This window comes from Gopherus evgoodei, chromosome 18, assembly GCF_007399415.2.
Source record: "Gopherus evgoodei ecotype Sinaloan lineage chromosome 18, rGopEvg1_v1.p, whole genome shotgun sequence".
Taxonomy (NCBI): domain Eukaryota; kingdom Metazoa; phylum Chordata; order Testudines; family Testudinidae; genus Gopherus; species Gopherus evgoodei.
In genome coordinates, this window is record NC_044339.1 from 6,248,677 (window position 1) to 6,264,138 (window position 15,462).

A 15,462-nucleotide genomic window follows, 5' to 3' on the forward strand; every position below is an offset into this window, starting at 1 on the left:
AGCCTGGAGCAGCCCCTGCTCTGGTGACTCAGGGAACAGAAAACTGCTTATCCAGTGGCCAGTATATCTCCCTTCTACTACTCTGCTGTTCCCAACTGGCCTGGGTCTATCACGCAATATGAGTTAGCATAAAGAGCTATTTGAGATTGAGACTTGGAAACAATCAGAGAGGTTTCCTGGTCACCGGGAAAGCAGGAAATGCTGACACTATGTGAGCTACCCTCACAGAATTATGTTCCTTCACACTGGGAAACTGTGCTGCAGGGCCACCCGGGGGAGGTGGGGGGAGCAAGTTGGGCAATTTGCCCCGGGCCCCACAGGGGCCCCCATGAGAGTTTTTCAGGGCCCCTGGAGCGGGTTCCTTCTCTCGCTCCGGGGGTCCCGGAAAACTCCCACGGGGCCTGGGCCCCCAGAGCTTCTTCCACTCTGGGTCTTCGGCAACGGGGGGTCCTTCCGTCTCGGAGTGGAAGGACCCCCCCACGGCCGAATTACTGCCGAAGCGGGACCCGCCACCTAAGTGCCGGGTCTTTGGCGGTAATTCGGCAGTGGGGGGCCCCTGCCGCGGGTCTTCGGGGCACTTTGGCGGCAGGTCCCGGAGTGGAAGGACCCCCAGCCGCTGAAGACCCTAGGTCCTCTGAATCCTCTGGGTGGCCCTGTTGAGCTGGGCGCAGCCTTTGGAGAAAGGTCTAAACAGATCTTAAACCCAGAACTGGGTTAGGCATCAGATTCCTGCTTGTAGAGATAAACCCCATTACAACATCAGAGTGTGGGGAGGAAATCACAAAGTGCTTTCACAGGGCCCAGTCCTGCTTCAGGATCCATGAGACAGACCCCTGAAGTCCATAGGCAGATCCCAGTTCCACTCAAGCAAATTCCTGTAGTCTTCAAAAGGAGTTTGCCCGTATAGGGGGTCTCAGGATTTGGTTCCTATTCTTTTATCATCTGGCCTAGAAGATGCTTATTGATAACCACAAGCCTCTTCCTCTGCCAGGAGACAATACAAGAGAGACCAAATGTGTTCGCAAAACAAACAGGCTGCTCTTACCAGAATCTCTTTGATGGGGAAGTTTTTAAGGCCCCCATCTCTGGGAGAGTCCAGAACCACAGGGAAGCATTTGTGAGGAGCATGTATGTAGCCAAACTCGATTTCATCCTGTCCAAGTGAGAAAAGCCATCCATTACATACAGGCAGATGGAGAAGCACTATCCCTCTCTAGTGACACACTCATACTCAGCTAGGGTGGCCACCTTTTCAAAAGACAAAAGCAGGACACATGCAGGTGCCCCGCCCCCCTCCATGGCGCCACCCCCACTTCTCCTCTTCCCTTGAGGCCCCACCCCCTGACCAGGCCAGAAGCTGGAACTGGGTCGTGTAAGAGTCTTCCAGGGAGCATGGGCTGATGTGGAAGTCCCAGACTCTCCCCAGCCTGTGTCCCCACCCCCATGGGGCATGCCACCCCCGGGGCTCCACACAGTGGCCTGGATTCCCTGGGCAGCTCTTACTACTGCCTGGGTTCCGGCTTCTGGACTCGCCGGGGCGGGGCCTCGGGGAGGAGAAGCAGGGAGTGTGGCCTCATGGCAATGGGGGGCCTATGGCCCACCTCAGCAGGGCCGGCTCCAGGCACCAGCAAAGGAAGCAGGTGGCTGGGGCAGCCAATAGAAAGGGGCGGCGCGTCCGGGTCTTTGGCAGCAATTCGGCAACGGGTCCCTCACTCCCTCTTGTCATCCTCGGCGGCACTTTGGCGGCAGCTCAATTGTTTTTTGGGTTTTTTTTTCTTTACCGCTTGGGGCGGCAAAAAAGCTGGAGCCGGCCCTGCACCTCAATCCCTGTCCCCACTAGGAAGAGGCTGGCAGTGTCCCTGAGCCTCGGGCAGGCCCGGCGCTGCAGGGCATCCGGGACAAATGATGCCCTGGAGTCATTCAACCTGGGACTGGGAGCAGAACTCTGCATTTCGGGATTGTCCCACCCAATTTGGGATGGGTGGGCACCCTATACTCAGCACTGACTGAGGCCCAGATCCTCAAAGGTATTTAGGCACCCAACTTCCACTGATTTCAATAGGAATTAGGCAGTTACTGTGGAGGATGTGGGCCTAAGAACCTTTCACCCAAGCTCTTGTCGGCGACTATCGGCTCCATTTCACAGATGGGGAGAGGAATGCAGAGAGGGGAAAAGTTACATTTTCACAAGCGTCCGCTCATTTGAGGGGGCCTCGACGCATGGAGAAAACAAGTGTCTGGCTTTCAGAAGTGGGGCGCCCCCAGTTCCAGCCAGATGTTTTGTGCAAGCCTTCCTCCCCACTTGGATAGTGCTCCTCAATCCAGCCCTGGAGCACCTGGAACAGATCTGCCAGCAAACCTCAGTTAAGACTCAGAGCCCTCTCCCCCCATCCCCAGAGCACCCTACCCAAAGCAGAGATGATCCCAGTAAGCTCTCTGGGGCAGGGACCCTCTTTGTGTTCAGTGTTTCTATACCACTAGCACAATGGGGCCCTGTCCATCAGCAGGGCTCCTAGAGGCTACAGTCATGCCAATGAGGAACTGACCATCATCAAGCGAAGCTTTGTAGTTTATATGATTCAGTCTCTGGTGAGGTGGCCCTTTAAGAGGTGGGGGCTCAGTTGCATCCGTGCCAGGCTTTGCCCAGCTCCCCAGGTGATAGACACGAGTTTAGGGGATCATGTGACAAGGATGTCATGTGACTGAACTAGGCCTGTTGGGAGGTATAAGGGCAGCCGGCCTTTAGGAAAGGGCGTGATGCCAAGGAGACAACGACACTGCTGGGAAGAGTGCAGATGAAAACTCTCTGGAGCTCCAACGTTGAAGCCTGGGAGACAGAGACCTGCAAGGAGCAGGAGGTGAGAAGTCCCAGCTAGGAGGGCTGCAAAGGAATGAGTCTGGAGGGAGAGCTCTAAAGAAAGGGAAACTGAGGCAGTGTCTGAAGCCAGACTGGGCAAGCCCTGCCATGGAGACTAACACAAACCAATTTCATTTAACGACGGCTGATGGCTGGCAGGTTTTAACACTGGAATTGTTTAACGTACTAAAGGAAGGAAAAGTCTTTGTATCGGTCACCATCTCCCACACCACCTCACCTGCATCCAACGGTCTCCACGATTCATGTACCCATAGCAGACCTTCAGGTTGCAATTGGCTTTGCTCACTAAGCTCTTCACCTCCTTCAGGAAAAGATAATTATCCTTCACACTGTGAAAACAAAGGAAAAGAGGAAAACATTGGAAGAGGAGGCGGGGAAGGGGGGGAAGCTCACAGAATGGAGAGGGGGCCGAAAATTATGTTCCTCTTCCCAGGCCTTCGAAAGTGAATTGTCCCTGGCCAATATACCCTTCCAAACTCTTCCTGGAAGCTGGGAGTTAAATACTGTCGGTGGTAAGGCTGTGAAGGTGACGTGTATGAATCTGGCCACAGCTATAGGGCTAGGCTGCTGAAGCAGCAGACTGCTGTTGGCAGCATATTACCGAGCTGGGCTCCGATGGATGGGTTTAGATTTGGGGCTGGGAACTCTGCCATGCTGGGACGATCTCCAGGATGAGAAAACCTGCCTTACAGTGATCGATTCAAAGAGCTCTATCTATTTAGCGTAACAAAGGGAAGATTAAAGGAGTGATTTCTTGATCTACGAGTACTAGTAGCTGATCACGATTCAGCTTTCAGTCACTGGATCGTGTTATACCTTTTCTCATCTAGATTTCACTGCTACATAGACTTGTTCTTGAGAGAGGACACATCAAGATTTCAAGTTGCTTTCAGATGAAAATTCATTTCCTACTGAAAACACATGATGTTTGAAATCTCACACATTTTTGAATGGGACTATAGTTATTGTCTCCACACACAAACAGTTCTGGGCTGGGACTGGCCCGGGAACATTTCAGAACATTTTTGATGATATTTGCATAGGCCCAGTAATAACCATGATTCCTTACCAGTTGGACATGACAATAGGTTTATGGACTGACAACGCCAGTATTTCTAACCTCCTTTGACTTTATATAGTCAATTGAGTGGATCATCCCTGGCATAACTCAACTTCAGTGGAACTGCAGCAGGAATTGTTGGAAAAAGCAGGAATGAATGAAGTCCAGTAGTTCCTCATAATAACAGAAGTGTTGTGCAATACTTTCTACTGGCGCTCCCATCATGAGTGTTCCTTAACTTTGTACTGGAGCTCCCATCATCCTTATCTTTGAATCAGCTGGTTGAGTCTAGCCATCCTGACTCTCAGTACTGAACAGATTCACAAATCAATGGGACTGCTCTCAGCTCAAGTCTTTAGAAGGTTGGGTTTCTAACAGGGTATATAGACAGGCACTGAGCAACAAAATCTGTTAGCATGGTGCCTGCACCTGCACCATGCCCTGCAATCATTCATGTCCCAAGACATGCGTGGTCATGCCAGCAACAAGCTGGCATGTGTATAGGGAGGCATCTTCACTGGCTCTTTACCTGCATACAAAAACGTTGACTGGTGCCAAGGTATTTGGAGTCATTATCCACGGAGCAACTCGGAAAACTACCGTGTCTGTGAAAATCGGAGCCCGTGGAATCTCCTGGAGGTGAAGCAGAACATCGCACACAATCAGCACGTTCATAGGGCTGCTGAGCTCAATAGTAACAACGCACGGGTGGGTGAACAGAAAGGGTAGACAGTGGATGTATAGGTCGGCGTCCCTATGGCCGCGGGTGAAACAGGCAGTTGAACAGGTCAACCAAGATTTGCTGAGTGCTGAACTCTTACTCCCAGAGTTGAGAGATATCTGCTAGGGATAGGTTCAGAGTAATTCACTCAACCCCACCTTGGTACAGCAAGATGTGGCCCACTTCCGACCCTGAGGAGTCAGTGGGCCAGATCCACAGCTGGTGTACATTTGCACAGCTCTATTGGCTTCCAGAGGGCTACGCTGATTTACACGAGCTGCAGATCTGGCCGCAGGACTATCTCAGACCGTTCTCCGTGGCTCCTGTGGACCCTATTTCTGGGAACCATGGAGTAACTGTGGAAAAGTGTCCTAATGTAACCCAGAAGTTGGAAGGGTCAATGCAGCCATAAAGCAAAAGCAGTGGAAAGCTGAATGATTGAGTTGAGGCCAATAGATGTGCTGTGAAGTGAAGAGATGCAGGGATGTTATGGGTACCTTTTAATTTGGGATCTTATGTTGCACTCTAGGGATTCCTTAACCCATAGGTGGCTGCTTATTTGTGTTACGCAGATACAGTACGTTCTGCATTGATACTGTCTGGGTACTGAGATTCCGGGGAAGCGCACATTTCTAGGGATAGATTTCCCAGGTCCAGCTGGCTTGCGGCACCTCAGATTTGCCCAAATTGGAATGTAGGCAGTGGAATTTAGGATGTAGATATCATTTAAAACAGTGGAATTTAGGGTTGTAAATATCGTTTAAAAAGTTAAACATTTCAACGATTACGAATATTTTGGTTAAATGATTAACTGATTAAAGGGCCGGCTGGCGCAGCTCGGGCTGGGGCCGATCCGGCCAGCAGGTGCGGCTGGGGCTGCTGGGGTTGGCGGGCTGGCCGGCCCAGGGGTTAACAGTTAAGGCAGGTTAACTGGTAAAACTAATGCTTACCTGGTAACAGGTTAACCAATTAATATTTTACATCCCTAGTGGAATTAACCTATGCTTCTCTACTAACCTCCTGGCAGAAAGACGCCCACGATTGGTGTGTTCTGTAAATCCAGTTGTGTGAGCAGTGATGTTACAGAACCATAGAATCATAGAAGATGAGGGTTGGAAGGGACCTCAGGAGGTATCTAGTCCAACCCCCTGCTCAAAGCAGGACCAACCCCAACTAAATCATCCCAGCCAGGTCCTAGCGGAGAGATCACAGCGCCAACCCCCTATGCATGTCATATGACATGCAGCGGCACACTCTGATCTCAGAGAAAGGCTGAGCCTCTCGGCGGCAGGTAAAGTTTCATTAGATGGCTTGTGTCTCCATAAAATTCAGCTCACTCGAAATGATCGGCGAGCAGGTGCAGCATGCTCCAAAAAGACACTGACAACTTAAAACGAAAAAAGGACTTTGAAATAAATCTCTCAGGCCCGGGCCAATTTAAAGTTGGCACATTAGATGTGCTAAGTGACATGTTGAGCTTTAACATCACCAGCTCCTTCTTCTGTTATATAACAGCTCTAATGGGGAAGACGATGGCTCGCACCAGCTTCTAGCCAGATCCAGCTGGGGAAGACCCCAAATTAACCTGAATGCCTGTAAGTCTCAAAAGGAGGGTGGGAGGAGGAGTTTACTACTGGGGTGCAGCCCCTGGAGAGAGAGGTTATATATCTCCCTCCACTCCTGTTGCAACCCCACTGAGACATGGAACATTAAATCCCTTGTGGTCTTGGCATGGCTCATCGTTCCCTCTAAAATAGAAACACTCACACAGCAGAGCGTTAAGAACCGGTGCACGCTCCCCTATCCACCACAGATTTCATTATGTTACACTTACACATTTAGCTCTTTGCTTTGCACAGACATTATTTGCTCTGCCCAGGTGAGAATTTAGCCCTGAAGGACACAGCGGCCTTGGAGACTGAAAACCTGATTCGTCCCCATCTTGTGTCGTCACTTATGCAAAGTGACTGCAGAACTCTGCCGCTGGTGTGAGGATGCTGAGAATTCTTGGGGGCTGATTCTGATCTCACTCACTCCCGTTTTGCACTGGCAGGACTCCAGTGGAAGTGCTCCTGATTTACCCGGGGGGTAGTGGTCAGAATCAAACCCTGATGTGACAGCATTTTGTGTCTGCTTTATCTGGGGGATAAATGATGGTACACAGTGAAAGGCCATGGTATAAAGTGATATCCACAAGCTGTCCACCCACTGTGCTTTAAGGCTCAGTTGGAATGATCACTTCAAGGTTGGGATAACAGCGACTTATGTCTATGGCCCAGTCACTCCTTGGCCTCTCTGGTGAGGCTGCCAGTGAGGGAGCCAACTGATGCCAACTATGGTGACATACGTGATACGGAGTCTATTCATGAAAAACTGAACTGAGACCCACCAAACTCACTTCATATGGGACTTTGAAAAGTCTATGTAACACCTTTCAGGCCCTACCAACTTGGACTGGATTTGAATGAGCAGCTTACAGGCTAAAGACTCAATATCCCATTACTGATTCCCTGAGACATCCAGTCCCCATGCAATGATTATTGTAAGACAAGAGTGGCACAAGTGTGCATCTGGAAGGAAATGTAATTCACAAACATCCCTGGGTTTAGCACATTTGACCTGTTCTTGGGCTTCCAATGGTTACTGAAATAAATTAATCTCCCTGATGTCAACTGAGTTACCTAAGGATGCATCATGCCAGTCAACTGATATTTTACAGCTTGCTACGTCTGCAGTGTTGCTAAACCCATGCAATTAAACATCCTGTTCCCAGGGCACATCATGCCCTCCCCTCCCTACCATGCCCAACAACCTCAGTTAATGACTCTAGAAGGCTGATGTTGATGGAAACCAGCCCAGGGAAGGTGTCATCCGGGAAGCAGAGACCCTCCACGAAGAACTCCAGCTCTGCAGATCCACCTGTGTATTTCACCACATGATACAGCTTTCTCCTACCCAGGACATGGATGTAACGCTGACCAAAGAAAGGATCTAGAAGAAAAAAGGGTGTGGGGGAGAAGAAATGTTTAGAAAAATGGGGCTTTCCTGTAGCACATTCTCTCCAGCTATGTAATTTCATGGGTATCCCTTCTTCTCTCACCCTTAAGAGGTCCATGCTTGCATCTTTAGTTCTATGACCCGCATGGCAACACTCTGGGGATCACTGGTGGCGTCAGGCCATAATTTGAGACCAATTGCTGCTCCTGAAGGAATTCTGCACCACTGCAGACACAAAGAATTCATGTCCCCCACAGATTTTTTTTCTCCGCAGAATATAGATTCTACTGGAGAGATGCCGCAGTTACACCTTTTGCCCAGCAGAGGCTGCTGTGGTGCCAGAAGAGAGGGCAGCCAGCCAGCAGAGAGGCTGCAGTCCTCACAGTGGGACCAGGTGAGGAGGCATGGGACAGACAGAGTGGGGCACCCAGGGCTGCAGTGGGAACACAGAATGGGGTTCAGAAGGGCTAGTAGGGGACACACTAGGGTGCAGGCTCAAGAGCTATTGAGGTGACAGCATTGAGCCAGGGGCTGAATGGGACGGGTCTGCAGAGCCACATGGGGAAGGGGGGGTGCAGGGATACATGAGGATGGGGTAGAGATGAGGCTGCAGGGCCACATGGGGACAGGGGAGTGGGGAGGCAGGACCACATGAGGACAAGGGCAGATGTGCCATACTGAATGGGAGAGGCTAGGGGTCTGCCAGGGTCTGCATGAGGGAGGATCCTCACCTCCCTAACAATTTCCCCCCCCCCCCAAAAAAAACCCTGTTCCATACTTCTCCCACCCACACCCAACAACCCGCCTGGTTCACTCTCAGGCTTCACTATTCCTTCTCCCTCAGCTCCTCCATTACCCCTGACTCCCCCAAGCCTTTGCACTGCTTCTGAGGGGTGCAGGAAATACAGTTCTGTATTAAATGAACTCAAAGGTCTGTATTAATATGCCTAGTAAGAAAGCTATTTGTCCAAAAACACTTCCTGATTTTTTTTGGTCTGTATTGTTACAGACATAGTTGCTGACAGGTATTTTGAAATAATGGAAACTGGCGTGATTATATTGTGTTATTTTGACAAATCAGATATGCAGAATTTTAAAGTATTGTGTGCAGAATTTTTAATTTTGTGGCGCAGAATTCCCCCAGGAGTAAATCCCTGTGCGCCACAGATACAACCAGAGACTGTTGCTTGTCTTTTAAATAGCCAGTTAATAAGGTAATTAAGTGGAGGGGTTAGGAGCCCAAGTATCCAGCACTCTAGGCCAGTGCACTGTCATTTGAGCTAAGGGAATGGCTCCACGCAATCTTGCCAAGACAAGTTCTTCGATTTCAGTCCCATAGCGGCTGGGCTCTCTGCGCCCTTGAGAGCTGTAATGTCATCATGTGCTGACATGCTCCAGCCTCATACAGACGTTTTCCTACAAGCTGCAGAGAAAGATTTTTTTTTTTAAAACCCTGTCCCTGTTTTAACTGCTCTTTCAGCATTGCGCCTGCCAGGTTTTAGAGGCACTTTGTGTTCCAGGGTTTTGATTGCGCTCTGTGGCCTCTCAAAGGCAGGATCAAAGCCGCATCCCAGCGAGGTTTCAGGCTTGGTCCCAGATGACACCACCAAATTGAGTTTTAGAACCTCCTCTGCCCAGAAGAAGTCGCTGTGGCTACTCCTTAATTCACTGCGACCAGGGTGTGCATTTTGTCCTTTCAGGTATTTAGAATAATATTCTTATAGCGTCACTGAGTTTAAGGCCAGAAGGGACTGCCAGATCAGCTGGTCTCTCCTGTATATCACAGGCCCATCAGTCCCACCCGGCATCCAGACACTGAAGCCAACCACGGTGAGCCAGTTATGGAATCTTGGACCGAGCCGTAGAGAGAGGAAGCATGGCCCTCTGGTTATGGCACTGGCCCTAGAGTTGGGTGAATTTTTTTTTTGGTGAATACATTAGTCACCAAAAAAGGCACCTTCAGGTTACCTCGAAACATTTTGTTTGCAAAACGATACATTTCAACACAACATTGCATTTAGAAAGGCAGCTAGATTTAATGAACAAACACAGAAAAGGAGAACAAACACCCTAGGCGGAAACAAAATGTTTCATTCAACCCAAACCAATTTTGGGGGAGGAGGGTCGTTTTTGGCCACCGAATCAAAAAAACAGTGATTTGCCCAGCTCTACTCAGATCAAATCCCAGTTCTGCCACAGCTTCACTGTGTCTCCTGGGAAGACTTACTTAACATCTCAATTCGCCATTGCTAAAATAGGAATAATAATCCTCTCTTTTGGGCCAGCAGCTAACTCTTACGTGTATGCCCCAGCACAGTGGCCTTATCTTAAAGCAAATAAAAATGATAATAAAGATTGGATAAATCCCATGCTCCAGAAAGGGCGCTTAAAAACTGTGTTTAAGAGCAACGAGCCAGCCTTGAAAACACTGTAGATTTCCTTTCACGTATTATTTCTTTCACGTACTATATTGTTAAATTGTTTTGAAATGATTCTAATGCACATGGAAGAAACTCAACACCCTGTGAAACACCTGTGCCAGTTTCACTCCATGTCTGAACTACTCAGAAGCATCAGAGAATTTGAGGTCGGCCAGGACAAGCATTTCAAACAGAATGCATGTGTCCTGTTTTAATGGACAGGCGCTGGCTTTCTAGCAAGCTCCCAATGGATGAAAGCTCTGAGAAGGAAGCCGCATGGCCTTGTGGCTCGAGCACTAGGCTAGCACTCAGAAGACCTGGGCTCTCCTCCTGGCTCTTTCACTGACTTGTTGTATGTTGCATCCCCTCTCTGTGCCTCAGTTTCTCCATCTGTACAAAAGTGATCTTCATACTGACCTTCTTTGTAAAGTACTTTAAGATCTATGCACGAAAACGTGCTACCTGAAAGGGAGTATCATGGTGAGACTTTTTCCTGGCAATCAAGTATCAGGGGGTAGCTGTGTTAGTCTGTATCCACAATAGCAACATCTGAAGAAGTGGGTTTTTTACCCACAAAAGCTTATGCCCAAATAAATCTGTTTGTCTTTAAGGTGCTGCCGGAGTCCTTGTTGTTTTCCTGGCAACAATTTTCTTAAAGCCTCTTTGCTAGATTATTTCTCCCAATCTAATAAAATTTCATCTGGGTGATATGGCTCATGGAAGATCTGGTAGATAAGTCTCTCGTTGGCTGTTAATTGGAACCCAATCATATGCAGACACTGATTTTTTTTTTTATAAATCAGCCTAAATCCCAAGTCAAACATGCTCTGGCATCTGCAACTGACTGCACTGCCCTGGTATGAAGGGCCAGCTCTGGGAGAAACATTAGGACAAAGGCACTTGCCAGAGATGCTGATGGCCCTGCTCTCTGTAACACGCCGTGTTTAATTAATGTCCAGAGAGGGAACACATAGAGCTCACCAGTGTTCGCATCCATGGGAGCTGGCAGGGGAATCAGAGTGGAATTTTGGCAAGGGAGTGGGATCAACTCATCACTCATCCATTCACTCCCTGGGCAGCTCTCAATGGTGGGCAGGTAGTTGGGCTGGTGGACGCTGGCTCTGCATTGCACTGAGCTAAGGCAGAATACGTCCCTGAGGGGAAAAGCCTCACCATTTCCCAGCTCTAATAGGAAATGAAGGTAGTAGGCAGCGTTAAGCATAGCACGCCCGGCGGGCATTGCCCCGTCTGTGTGACAATGGGAGATACAGTCATGTCATCGCAGGATTGCTCATTGAATGATAAGGTGCTGGCACAGGTAAAGCGCGTCAGCTGGGTGGGTGGTGCCTTATGCTACGATCCACAAAATTCTCCTAAGCTAAGCAGCACAGAGCCTGGTTGTTCAAGTAGATGGGAGACTGCCCAACAACACCCAAAGGCTATAGCAGGGGTGGGCATGCTTTCTGAGCTGCAAAGGATAATCTTCAGAAGTTAAAGATCCAGGAGTGCCTACTGGGGCTTCGGACCTATGGGGTGTGCCTGCCTGGGTTCTCGCCCTGTAGTGGGGTGGTGGGGCTAGAGATTCTGTCCCAAGCCCCGGCAGGTGCCTCCTGTGGGGCAGAAGTGCTGAGATTGGGCAGAAGCTCCTAGCCCCACCACCGTACGGCAGAAGCCCCAAGCTCCCCACCGAGGCTGGTAGTTGGAGAAGCTGGGAGCTCCGCAAGCCGCACTTTCAGTGTAAAAGAATAACTCGCAAGCTGCAGTTTGGCCACCCCAGGCTAGAGCAAAGCATGCTGGTTATTCAGTAGGAACCAACCATGCACACACGTTTGCCTTAGAAAACAAACAAAACCCTCTAAGAATAAACATAATACAAACCTGGTCACCCAAAGGACCCCATAACCTGATTCTGAGTCCATTCCTCCGTCTATCCCCATTGCCTGTTATTACCCTCAATGGTTTGTCTTATCGTCAGCTCAGACTGGGACAAGTGTGTCTCCTTGCTGTGTAAAGCACCATGCACACGTGTAAAGCACCATGAACACCACAGACAAGTGTGAAAGTCTGAAGAAGTAAGGTTTTTTTACCCAGAAGAGCTTATGCTCAAATAAATCTGTTAGTCTCTAAGGTGCCACTGGAATCCTTGCAGTTTTTGTGAAATAACAGTGACCTTAGTGTCTACTAGATCAACTTGGCATGGTGCGGATTCCAGCCCTGACTGGGACAACAGCAGTGCTACAGCTTGAGATTACAGGGTACGAGCAGTGGGGTGGGGAGAAATCTTACACAGACCTTCATCATGTCTGTGTCCAAGGCCCTCACTTTCTTTGAGGGCGAAATCCATCTTCAGGGAAAGCAGACATAAGATCCCAGGAAACAAAGCATCTTGTGTTGCTTTTGCTCCCAATATGAGAGATGGAGGTAGATAGAGGAAAGGACTGTTCCCAAACTCCACCCACAGACTGAGAGAAGTCAAATAGCTTTGCTAAATTAATGAGCGATGAAACACATAAACATCAACACTGCTTGGCTCATCATAATGCTTCAGAGTTAACACCCCATTGGGAGGGAGGAGGCAGTTCCCACTTCCCAGAGCTGTTGTTTCTGTCATATCTCTTTGAGACAGGCACATCTCTAGTATCGGACAGACAGCATGGCTTCAGGATCCACACTGGGAAAGCTATCTTTGCTACTATAATGCTAGACGTGTAGAGCGGCAGCCTAGTTCGTCACTAGTATAACTCCAATGACTCCTGATTGATACCAGCCCAAGCAAGATCAGGATCAGGTATTCTTTTACAAGACAGTAAACTCTAAATTTTGGGGGAAATGATGGAGCCACCAGAGAAGTGCTGGAGCAGGGAACTACTGCCTGCTGGGTGAGTGATTCCCAAAGGGTCGATTGTTTTAGTGGGAGGGGTGTGCCTGGAAAACCTCAACAAAGCGCATACAGGAAACAAGAGAAAAGGAAAAGAAGAGTTTGCAGCACCAGAGAGGGTTAAAAAGCATCATGAAACGGGGAAGGAGAAGAGAAAGAAAAGAGGAATCACTTACTCTCCACATAAAAGACTCCTACTTTGTCAGAGTCAGACATAGGAACGTAGAGAACCATTTCATACCCAGCAGGCAGTCTTGGGGGGCCTTCGGTTCTCAAGATCATCCGAGACATGTCCCGCAAATCTAAAAACAACAAAGGCAAATAAAGGCAGGACATCGGATCCAGCATTGTCACCGCTTCTGAGGTTATTAAAGTTATCAACTAACAACCGTGTGTGGCAAATTAATGAACAGGAAGCATATGGAGGTGGGTACGAGGGTCAGCCTGGGAAAACCAGAGCACCTTCCCTAGGTGATCCATGAAAAGACCAATAGCAAAGGACAGTTGTAGACACCCAGAGTTCCAGAGAATTCACAAACCGCTTGCTTCTGCGCAGGTGGCTCTGGAGAGGCAGGCGGCAATCACAGCATTACTGCGCTGCATTAGGAAGCACTACTGTGGGCATCCCACCCCAGTTTGGAGACACATGGTCACACACGCAACCGTCCTGCTGCCAAGCCCCAAAACGAAGGAGAACCACACAGGGGCAGACCAATCTCTTTAGCCTGGGCAACAGCTCCATTGCCTGAGTGTCCTAATTTAGCATTTCTGATGCAAACAGCTGCCAGTAATAAGAGGGAGACTGACAGTAGCTCACTCACAGAGAAGCCTGCTGAACAGTAAAATAAAACCAGTAACATCTGTCCAGTGAAACGAGGCACAAGTGAGGGGTAGGTCAACAGGTGGGCTGCAGTGGCTGGTAGGCAACGGGGGTCTCCCCCTTGATTACACCAGCCAGTTATTACTGGAGGAAGCGGAACCAGCGAGTTGCATCTGCTCTTCACAAGTTCTCTGGTTGCTGTGCAGGAGAGATGCTGCCCTTCCCTGGTGTTACTGGCCTGTGAATCTTCATGTATGTTGGAGAAACAATCACCAGAGGTTTAGAAGTGGGGAGTGAGCACAGACTCCTCCGGGGGCTCTGAAAGTCAGGCCAGGGTCTTCCCTTTTCTTGCATCGGCACTTGTCATAAAGACTCTGCGGGCCAAATTCTGCCCATAGTGGCATCAGCGTAACTTCCACTGTCTTCAGGATCTGTCCTCTTACCCCTATGCAACCTCACCGAGGCAACTGGCTCCCACGGATGTAACAAACCGAGAAGGGAATTTGGGCCTGCCCTTGGAACTGAGTTAAGGATTCTGTTTGTGATGCAGAAGCCAGAAGAGAAGCCAGCTCACTCATGCCTGGGCTGTTAAACAAAGTAAAACTTACTCATCCCTAAACTGATCTGACCTGCCTCAAAACACATGGGATGCCGATCTGCTGAGTCCAGAGTCAATGCTGATGCAGTTGCTTTCCAGGATAGAACATCACTTTAAAAGGACACTGGAGGATCAAATTTGGCCCCAAATGCAGGTTTAGTGTCTAGAAACTTGAACAGCATGAAAAGTGAAAAGTAAAGTAGCTTTTAAAAATTCTTCTTGCTTTGATAACCTGCGTCGTTATCAGCAACAAAGAAAAGGACATTTAAAAACAAACCAACGCTCCCCAGAGTTATAAAGGACAGGGGTCTGCTTATACCTTCTTTGCTGAATATTTTTTCATCATCGCAATCCAGTCCAGAGATAAAAGGGTTGTCCTTGTCGCAGTTCACCAGCAGGATGGCCCCGTGCCCGTCTGGGCCCCACGTCCAGGTTCCCTGAAAATATAATACTCTGGTTTAGGGTGTGTGCTCCCCTGTCTCCCTCTAGTGGCCAACCCCAGTGACTATAAGCCTGTTACTCAAAGAAAAGAATAATTCCTTTAGCGCCCGGGGTTGGAGGCCTGTGGCTTCAGTGCTCGAGGCTGCGCATTCAGTCCTCACTGATACAAATAGTGTCTGCACACACGCGCCCCCAGTTTGTGCCTGTCATAACTATACAGGGAAGGGAACAGCCCTCCTGTGTACAATGCTATAAAATCCCTCCTGGCCAGAGACACCAAAACCCTTTTACCTGTAAAGGGTTAAGAAGCTCAGGTAACCTGGCTGACACCTGACCCAAAGGACCAATAAGGGGACAAGATACTTTCAAACCTTGGTGGGGGGAAGGATTTGTTTGTGTGCTCTTTGTTTTGGGGTTGTTCACTCTTGGGACTAAGAAGGACCAGACAGCAATCCCTGCTCACGTGTCACAATGTGTGAGAGCATCTAATCCACCCAGATCTATCCCTCGCGGAGGCATCCAAGTGTGTTACCAAACAGGATGTAGCTCCCCCTCAGCCACATGATCTGCAGCTCCTGGAAGCCAGCCCTGTGTAGGGGGTGCAGCCACTAGTGGCTGTGTCAGAGGCGTTTGATCCTATGCCAGATGC

The 15,462-nt window shown here is 49.2% G+C and overlaps 1 protein-coding gene across 1 annotated transcript in view; it reads right to left on the reverse strand.

Annotated features, from left to right (window-relative positions):
- Window positions 1-15,462, reverse strand: part of PADI2 (peptidyl arginine deiminase 2) — a 78,425-nt gene that overhangs the window by 23,333 nt on the left and 39,630 nt on the right. The window contains exons 5-10 of the mRNA XM_030537593.1: window positions 14,692-14,809; window positions 13,131-13,256; window positions 7,472-7,650; window positions 4,468-4,571; window positions 3,096-3,207; window positions 1,046-1,153 (exon numbers count right to left, since the gene is read on the reverse strand). Of these exons, the coding sequence (XP_030393453.1) occupies window positions 1,046-1,153; window positions 3,096-3,207; window positions 4,468-4,571; window positions 7,472-7,650; window positions 13,131-13,256; window positions 14,692-14,809 (747 nt within the window). The remainder of the gene's footprint in view (window positions 1-1,045; window positions 1,154-3,095; window positions 3,208-4,467; window positions 4,572-7,471; window positions 7,651-13,130; window positions 13,257-14,691; window positions 14,810-15,462) is intronic.